Source organism: Leptonotus elevatus, chromosome 10 (genome assembly GCF_054856555.1).
Source record: "Leptonotus elevatus isolate MCC_2025b chromosome 10, RoL_Lele_1.0, whole genome shotgun sequence".
Classification (NCBI taxonomy): Eukaryota; Metazoa; Chordata; class Actinopteri; order Syngnathiformes; family Syngnathidae; genus Leptonotus; species Leptonotus elevatus.
Genome location: NC_141248.1, coordinates 10,413,727 through 10,423,360, shown reverse-complemented (window position 1 = coordinate 10,423,360; position 9,634 = coordinate 10,413,727). Strand labels below are relative to the sequence as shown.

The 9,634-nt window shown below is 40.8% G+C and overlaps 1 protein-coding gene across 1 annotated transcript; it reads right to left on the bottom strand.

Moving 5' to 3' along the window:
* Nucleotides 1-712: 712 nt before the first annotated feature.
* LOC147166995 (keratin, type I cytoskeletal 18-like) lies at nucleotides 713-5,188 on the bottom strand. Its single transcript, XM_086086343.1, has 7 exons — nucleotides 4,679-5,188; nucleotides 3,385-3,467; nucleotides 2,942-3,098; nucleotides 1,946-2,110; nucleotides 1,740-1,865; nucleotides 1,414-1,634; nucleotides 713-906 (listed from the first exon to the last, which is right to left on the bottom strand). The coding sequence occupies exons 1-7, from the start codon at nucleotides 5,096-5,098 to the stop codon at nucleotides 885-887; spliced, it is 1,194 nt and encodes a 397-aa protein (XP_085942469.1). The 5' UTR covers nucleotides 5,099-5,188; the 3' UTR covers nucleotides 713-884.
* Between the last annotated feature and the right edge of the window lie 4,446 nt (nucleotides 5,189-9,634).

The window sequence follows — 9,634 nt, the reverse complement described above, 5'->3', positions numbered from 1 at the left end:
ACGGTAACTGCAAAAAGTATAAAAACACTTCAGTCTTGCTAAAATCAGTACCCATTTATACTATTGGTGAGTTTTGTAAGTGTACATTTTTGAGAGATAAAAGTCGCAGGTGAGATAAAATTGAGATTTGAAAAAGACAACAACAACAAAAGCGCAACAAAAACATAGGCTACTGTACCTGTTCATCTTTGTGTGTTTTGAGTTCAACGCTCTCTAGTGGCCAAAAATCAGCAGCGTCAAGGCCCAAACATGTGCTACGGTGGCTCTTTTCAACAGTACAGTATCAGGGGACAATTCATTAGATAGCAATCCTTGCATGCTCAGTCCTTTCACACTCTAACGGCATTCTGTGGTATTCTATTCTGTCTTTCCAAAGATAATATTACTGTCACATATAGCATTTCAATTAGGTATTTAATCTAAATATATATTTATTATCCTGGCTTCATAATGGCCAAGTCATTAGCATATTTGATTTACAGTGAAGTATGTGGAATCTGCATGCAAGAAGCGGGGTGCACCCTGGACTGGTCGCCAGCCTACTGTGAGACACTTTCGACTCAAATTTACATTTACGGACAATTAGAGGCTTCATGCAGGATTTCGGAATCATTGGGGGAAGCCGGAATACTTTCATGTAACCTATCACCATAATATAATGATGTATACTGTAATACATTTTATGCAACAAGAATAAGCAAAAGTCAGCATCGATTGTTAAGAAATGGTTTTATTGCCACCGGGTCACACATTACTTTAATGGCCTTGTTCACTTTAATCACATGTGATTCAATTATATTACGGAATTACATTCCCGAATTGAAGAACTTTTGTTTGGTTTGGACAGCCCTGGATCATCATTCACAGGAACTGTGGCCGACAGCTCATTGGAGGGCATCTAGGAGCCTGTACACAACACAAATGAAATGCTTTCAAAATATTTTGACTCACTTTCAACAACAATTTTTTTGCATCTATTGATCATACTTGTACAATTTCCAAGAAGTGACAGTGTTTCCCTCCACTATAACCATCACCCGAACTTGGACTTTTTACCCTCTCTTGATCTTTATATACAATACAGTACAAGCTGCAAACTTGAACGGTCCAAGAAGTAATACAATTTGAACTTGAAGCCATCACCACGTGAGACATCAGCAAATCTCATGAGACAACAGTGAGAGTCAAAATGTGTTTCTTTTCCTTTTTTTTTGTGTTAACACCACATATTTTACAAGTTAAATGAGATAATAGAACCAAAAACGGAACTTACTGTGCCAGGAACAAGATTTGCTTCTCAGTACTAAGCAATTCATTTCATGAACGATTGATCATATGTTAAAATGCTATTCTGGAAAAGGTTGCTTGTTTTGCTTTGAAATTAGAACAATTTGGTTTCACAATAACCCTTACTTGAAATCACCGCCATCCAGCAGTCTCTTGTAGGTCTCGATCTCAGCTTCCAGTTTCACCTTGAGGTTGAGCAGAGCCTCGTACTCTTGCGTCTGCTGGTGGATATTTGCGCGCAGGTTTCCGAGCTCCTCCTCCAGATGTAGGAGGATAGAGTTATACTTCTCCATTTCCATGTTGTTACGTAGCTCTGTGTTGCGTAGTGTGTCTTCTAGGGAGGCTTTCTGATAATCCATCATAAAACAGCAATGAGATGTTTTGGGAGGGTTTTAGTAATGCTCAACTGGATGATATCAAAATGGATATAAATAGAAAAGTCGAATGCTCACTAAGCTTTGTTGAGATGCAAGCTCGATTTCCAGAGTTTGTATCTGTCTGGTTAAGTCACTCCGATCCATTTGGGCACCTTGGAGCGCCTCTGTGTTCTGTGATACTTGTGCCTGAACTTCTGATGTCTAAAGTTGAAACAAGGAAGGAAGAGTTAGTAACCAAATGACAACTTTGTTCATGATCACCATTCACAGCACTGCTTTACCTGATTTTCATGCCAACGTTTGAGGTCCTCTGCGTTTTTGAGTGCGATTTTTTCATAGTTGCCCCTCACGTCCTCCATGATCTGCGACAAGTCATGGCCTTTGGGGGCGTCGACATCCACTTGCACACCTGACTGGGAGATCTGATTCCTCAGCTCCCTCACCTCCTACATGAAAACACAGAGAAGACAGAAAACACACTTTAGAAGTCACTCAAAAAACACTTCCCAATGCAAATGATGGAACTCAGCACTGATCAGTCCATATATATATATAACATAAAAAAAAAAAAAGTTTTTAAGGGGAAGTCAACCCCCAATTTTTTGGGGGACAATATGTCTTATGAGCCCCACTGTATAATAGAGTAGTCTGGTTAATATTGCATTAAGCCATCTGCTTTTATCCATCTCAGGGGGCGGCCATTTTGCTACTTGCTGTTGACTGAAGATGGCATCAATGTTGCTCAGGCAACGACCAATCACAGCTCAATTGTTTTCTGAAGCTGAGCTGTGATTGGCTGTAATCTGAGACCCGAGCTGTGATGTCATCTTTAGTCGGCAGCAAGTGGCAAAATGGCCACCCCCTGAGATGGATAAAAATGGCTGGATTTTGCTTCATAACTCACACATCTTCACATATAACATACTATTGTCAAGAAATATTTAAGGTTGACTTCCACTTTAAAATGTGTCTTATTTTCAAAAGAGTAACTAACTTCTGAATGCAATTTTTTAACAGATCATATCTCTCTCTCTCTCTCTCTCTCTCTCTCTCTCTCTCTCTCTCTCTCTCTCTCTCTCTCTCTCTCTCTCTCTCTCTCTCTCTCTCTCTCTCTCTCTCTCTCTCTCTCTCTCTCTCTCTCTCTCTCTCTTCTCTCTCTCTCTTCTCTCTCACTCTCTCTCACTATACTGTCAAGGTCTCAACATTGAATGAACGGGTATAATAATTATTTAAACAACTCAAGGACAATGGCAATTATTTCTGTACTGTGCACTCACATTCTCGTGATTCCTCTTGAGGAATTCAAGCTCCTCCCTCACGGCTTCAATCTCACTCTCAATGTTCATCCTGCTCATGTTGGTCTCATCGATGACTTTCTTTAGCCCGGCAATGTCGAGCTCCACAGATTGGCGTATTGCCAGCTCTGTGTCAAACCTGTACAAAACAACACTCTATTAAAAAATATATTTTTCTTGTATTTCAGATAAAAACAAAATGTTGATGGGTGATTTTCATCTTTTATGTCCTCAAAAGACTGCTGGTATTCAAAACTGTGTAACGATGTCATGGTGAGATACTATCCTCTGTGCAATCCTAAGGGTGGGTGTTATTGTTTTGTCTACTTTGGCAAGGCTAAATGGCTGTGACAAGGAAGCCAAGATTTTCCGCATTTATATAACAAGAACTAAATACATGAGAGCATGAAGAGAAAACAACATACTTGACTTTGAAGTCATCTGCAGCCAAACGAGAGTTGTCAATCTGGAGAACCAGACGAGCGTTCTCCGATATTTTGTCAAAGATCTGAAAAACAGATGATTAGATAGTTATTTGTTCATTGTGAGTTGATGTTGCAAGCTTTATTCTGTTCATATTTATTTTGGGGTTTTGATTGATCATGCAACTGATAGAGTAGATAATATTTTTGTACTCTTTGCGTGTTCCAATAAATTGAAGTTGAGATTCTAGTGAAGAAGTTCCTTTGCAAAGGTAACTTAACATATGAATTAACTGTTGTCTTATTATTATACAGCTCTAACTAATATCCAAAACGGTTAAAATATAAATCGAAACAGAAAAACAATGTTAATAATCGAACTCAACCCAGATTCGCTTTTCGCATTATGCACAATAATCTGCTGATGTGGTTTGGATCGCTGCATCTGTTTAAGAAACCAAGAGTCGGATTACACAAAGGGGTCATGGAAAAGCTGGAAGAATGTTCCACTGGAATCCTTCTCCTCCCTGAAAAAGATACTTTTCCTTCTGAATAAATCTTGTATAAATCAATTGTGTTTATATTCATGTGTTTACGTGAGTAGAGAAGACTAAATTCTTTGTGGGTGGGAGTGAATTTCTTTAAAACCCATGGTATCCTGTCTGGCAGGAAAGGGAAAACACACAACCCTTTATGAGTTGGGGAAAAAGTGTCATTATGTGAAAGAAGTGAAAAAATATTTGGCATTTGGAGAACTATGTGACATTTGACTCTGCTGAGTGCATCTGATTGTTATGCGAGCGGGACGCTCACACACATATACATCGACATCCACACTCACGCTGGAAGGAGAAGATCTTTTGTGTGCGTCTTTACACACATCTGTTTCACATTGGGGCCCACGGACATGGGGGAGTGGCGTCGAATGTCAATTACAAGCAGCACCATTTGGGGAACTTTTGTATGTGGAAGTTTCTACCCACATGTTGGTGACTCATCAAGGGAAGTTGTGAAGCACAGATTGATGGGGGATGGTCAGAGCTGGGCAACCACACCCTTCATACTGATGCAAGAAATATCTCAACCAACAAATTTGTTAAAGTGTCCATTCTCAAATGGTGGTTTAGGACCACCATTCGCTATTTGCGCCATATAGGGATAAATCGTTTTTTGAGTTTCAATCAGAAATGTGCAGTTCTTCTAAATCTTAATAATGTGCTCTCAATATATATATATAAAAGTTGACTTTGATTTGAGTTCTTGAAGTTATTCTAACTTGATTGCTGCTTCCACCAACCTGTTTGCGGAGTTCTTCAATGATGGGTTCGTACTTGCTGTAGTCTCTCACGTCAGGCCCTCCGGTCTTCAACGCCTCCCTGATCTTCATCTCCAGCTCCTGGTTGGCCTGCTCCAGGTTCCTCACCGTCTCAAGATAGTTCGCCAGGCGATCGTTGAGGTTCTGCATGGCCCCCTTCTCGTTGCCCGTAATGCCGGCTCCCATGCCACCACCTGCTGCCATGGATCCACCGAAGCCCAAGCTTAAACCACCACCCATACCGCTGCCCATTTTGTTTGGTCCAGAACGCAGGGAGGATACAGAGGCGGAGGAGATGCGGGTGTCCTGGCCTCCAGCACCGCCGTAGATGCTGGCGGCACGGTAGCGGGGTGTGATGTGGCTTGCAGATATCTGCTGCATGTTGGATCTCCTGTAACTCATGGTGGAGAAGTTTTCTGTGTTGCAGAGTACAGAGGAGAATGTGAGAAGTAGAGGCTTGCTGCTGGTCGGCGTCAAAAGAGGCGATGGCAGTGGGAAGTGGGGAATTTATACTCCTCCTTCTTTCCCTCAATCTCAGTTGGCCTTTCTAGACCCTGCCCACTTCAACATCGGCCCATTTTTCATTTCCTGCTCCCTCTCACGCTCTCCTTTGCCGCAAGTTTCCTTTTCTAACCTTGTAAGTCTTCAATTGTCATGGAAACGTACAAAGCATATTATGTGCAACAAACCCCGCATGACCAATGCAAATCAGTTTGGTTGAGCGAGAGAGCAGAGGCAAATGAGGGAAGTGTAAGGTTGCATAAGTTCGAACACAGAAAAATTAAAGAACTTGCCAAAAACAACCAAATGTTTTACCCATAAAAGGAATAATGCCTGCTTTCATTCAATCAGGCACAGATGTCAAAACATTTTGCCACATGCAGCACATGCACATATAATACATTTTAAAAAAAAAGCTTTGTGAAATAAATACAGTTTAACTGTTGACCAGCAAATGTGCAATCACAAAGTTGACCGATAATCGCTTAACTCTTTCAGTGATAACCGCACCTACATCTGAAATTGCATGTCAGCACAAACAACTTAACAGTGAAGACAATGACTGTTCCCACATTCACAAAGAAAATCCAAAGGACACACAAGCTTCCGAGATACCCTGGAGGTTGTGGAAAAGGTGAGACGCACAAAGACAGTATGTTAGCTAATACCATGCACACAATACAATCGAAAACAAAAATAGATAAAGGACACCTTTGTTCACCAATCACATTCTATCTGCTGACCCGCACATATCAGGTCTTCTATTGATACAATAACTACTGAAGCCCTAGCCTCACAGATACCTTTGATAGTGTATGTTGAAAGAACTCTTAGAAAAACATCTGACATCACAAGGATCAACATGTCTTAAGTAATGTTTAAATATATGCTAAGTTGAAAACTGCACAACAAAAGTACTACAGCCCTTTGAATTTCGGACTGTGAGAGGCCATAGCTCCCCCGTGAATACCAATAGCACCCTCAAGACATTTTGTGGTTTATTTATTTATTTGTATGATGATTGTGAATGTGCCTCTTCCCCTCTCCACAAAAGTTGACAGCACGCTTAATAAAAACCAAAGCCAACCCCATAGCAGTGTCAGGAATGGGAGCCCCTGGTGCCCTATCTTGAACTTTAAACTCTACATAGGTAATGTGACTGACTAATAGTAAAACATTTTTTTTTCATCTAGCACTGCAACAACAGAGTCAAAAGAACTTTCCATTTCAAAACTGTCCAGATTTTCAGTGTCACTCAGTAGTTAGTAAAAAAAAAAAAAAAAAAAAATACAATATGGAAAATCAGGTTAGTAAAGGGAAGAGAGATATATAAAGAACGATAAATTAAATCCGCATGACTCAAACCTCATGACAGCGTAGCGGCTGTCTTTATTTGAATGGAAAAACACTGACAACATTTTGCTTCACCATCACAACCCAAAAACAAACAAATCAGGGTCTGCTTAACTCTTGCTCTGATATGACAGGAAAAAGGAGAGAGACAGGAATAGCGCCAGCGGTTAATGACAGCAGAATTTTACAGTATGTGCTTCATTAAACCATGGCCTTCACAGAACGAAGTTCCTGTGCAGCTTCTGTGTCTGTTAAAGACTACAACATGGATGTCAAGTGTTATGAGCTGTCTTAGTTGTGTGTGTTTTTTCCTCAAACCTTTCCTTACGATCTGTTAGTGGCCCCTAGCTGGGGCAGCTGAGCAGGGATGCATACCTGGGGGCAATTGGTAATTAGTTCCTTGTTTTAAGGCTCCCCAGCTCATCAACATGTTGTTGGAACATTCCCCTGATTGCAGTGTGAATTCTGGTTTATGACTCTTTGGGTCATAATCTGGTCCTCTGGTTTGTGGCAGTAAGTTTTGTGTTTTCTAGCAATTCTTTATTTGTATGTAGTGTGTAATATATACTCCTACCCAATTGGTAGCACCTTTTGTTTGCTACTTAATTTTGTATTTTTTTGTAAGACTATTTGGGTTTTCCGATGCTCTGTTGCTGCTTGGGGCTCTAAAAACCATAAGAGCATGTTCCAGCCGAAAATAATAGACCCTGCAGCATCAGGTCAATTATTCCAGGTCCTTCTCAACCGTGGTCAGGTGCTTTACCAGCACGTTAAAACCATTGAAAAGTTGAAGGATGTTATTAGTAATCTGTCATCAAGTATGGATATCCTGGGAAAACGGCTGGACAAATGTTGTCAACTGTCCCGTTCGCATCGGGCACCAGCGCTCCATGGCCTCCAGCCGCTATCCAAACCTCGCTCCAGTGGCACACGACCTGTGGCGGCCACCTGACCTTGCTCCTGCGGAGCACGTCCTGCCGCAGCTTCCTGTTTCGACGACACATGTCAACATGCGGCTGCCTCCCAAACTTGCTCTGGCGGTGCACGTTGTCCTGCTACCGCTGCCTGTTCCGGTGGCGCACGTGGTCATGCGGCCGCATGTCGAGCCTGTTCCGGCGGCACACAAATTGCGCCCATTTTCTTGTCCTGTTTCAGCGGCACAAGCCCTCCTGCGGCCGTCCTCGCTTCCTGTGTTGCTTGCGGGACACTCACTGGACTGACCCAGACAAGCGCCTCTCATCTGTCGTCCAGGATTCCCTCCGGACGAGCTCTGATAGGCTTTTTTATTATTATTATTATTTTTATTTTTATTTTTAGGCGGTCTGATATTTGGCCTTTGTTAGTGGGGCAGTTGAGCAGGAAGTTGCACACTTGGTGGTAATTAGTTACTTGTTTGAATTATTCCTCTGTTTGCAGAGTGCATACTGGGTTACGCGCCAGTCCTCCTGTTCATGGCCATACGTTTTTGTTTTCTAGCAATAATTCTTGGTTTTGTAATTTATGCTCCTATCCAGTTGGTATTGTACGCTATAGTTTTATGTGTGTGTGTGTATAATAAAGTTTTCCAATGCTCTGTTGCTGTTGTGGAATCCACCTATAGTCACAAACCATAACACCAACATGTGTGAACACCTTAAATCAAGCCCACATTCAGTTGAAGAAACACTTTTTATAATTTTGGTCTACCAAAAAAGTCACTTATACACAATCCAATAGATTACGAATATTGTAATAATCTTGGCTGGCCTGTGTAAATGCAATTTAGTCAAGTACTTATGTACATGGTGGTGTAAAACAAAATTCCTGTTTTCAAAATATTCAGGTCTGAGAGCACACGTCACCTAGATTGCTGGTACCCTTCTGTTAAAAAAAAAAGACACTAAACACTAAATTCAATGACCACTAAAATAACTACAAATTGCTGAAAGTACAATTCATTAGAAATGACTTGGTGTGAAGATTTTTCTTTGCATATAATTGTAATTAATAGTTTTTTAAATTATTGTTTATTAATGATCATTGGGGGGGGGGGGGTATACACACTATCGCTTTACCAATGAAAATCAGAGTTTCAAAAAGATTTGTGGAATACTTGAAGCTGGCCAGGACAAAATGCTGATGCTTATTTATTTACTTCATTTCATTACATCAGCCATTGTCTACTGACTTAATGATTCTGAATGTTCTGTTCATCTGCTGGTGCAATCTCCCCTTCCAAAAGTTTCTTTTTTTTTTTTTTAAATATACCCTTCATTTTTCAGTCCACTCAATTATGGAAGTTTTCAAGGGGTTTTGCCAGCGAGAAGTGTTTATGTTTACGTTATATGACATGAAACACTTTTACTCATCGTTAACTGTATACCGGTACTATTTTCCCTTCACATCTAAAAAAGCATTATACATATGTTTCCAAACATTTTTACATTTCATTTTCATTATTTTTTTCAAAGTGACTCAGTTGAGCTGTGGCGTGGTACCCTGGCGCCCTCTATTGACCAGTTGCCGCTGCTTTGGGCAAATGAGACAAATCTGGAGCTTTTTTGGTAAGTCACATGAGCGCTATTTTTACAGACACAATAATTAAACACACATTGACAACTGTATTTACTGAAAAAGAGGGAGGAGGCTCGGTTATGTTCTCAAGTTGGTTTTGATACAGCAAGCAGCTGCCTGGTCAGGGGAACAATATGCCTTCCTCCTCAACACCTTAATGCCATTTAAGTGACATACTTTCAGTCTGCAGTCATTGGGTGGCAGAAGTCATAAATAAACTAACACAATCAGGACTTTTGTGACTGGGCTCATTCCAACTTTCAGCACCAGAAGGGTTATTTGAATAGGGCTGTATTTTTGTGTATTTTACACCATTGGCACACTATATTTGAACGAGGATTTTTTTTTATTTGGGAGCCTCTACTTTCCCCTAATAAGGTTTGAATCTAATCAGGGTGCACTGTTTTGCTATCTCGGCTAGTCCAGTGGGTGTTGCAAAAGTAGGCCTACATATTTAACCAATGACTGCACACTGACAAGCACCATGGAAGCACAGACCCAGAGACATCCTGTAATTGTTGAACCTGCTTA

Coding starts and splice junctions, on each gene's coding strand:
- LOC147166995 (XM_086086343.1), bottom strand. CDS start 5,098: ATGAGTTACAGGAGATCCAACATGCAGCAGATATCTGCAAGCCACATC. Junction 3,468..4,678: donor TTGAAGAACTCCGCAAACAG/GTTGGTGGAAGC, acceptor TCTGTTTTTCAG/ATCTTTGACAAAATATCGGA. Junction 907..1,413: donor CTGGATGGCGGTGATTTCAA/GTAAGGGTTATT, acceptor TGTTGTGTACAG/GCTCCTAGATGCCCTCCAAT.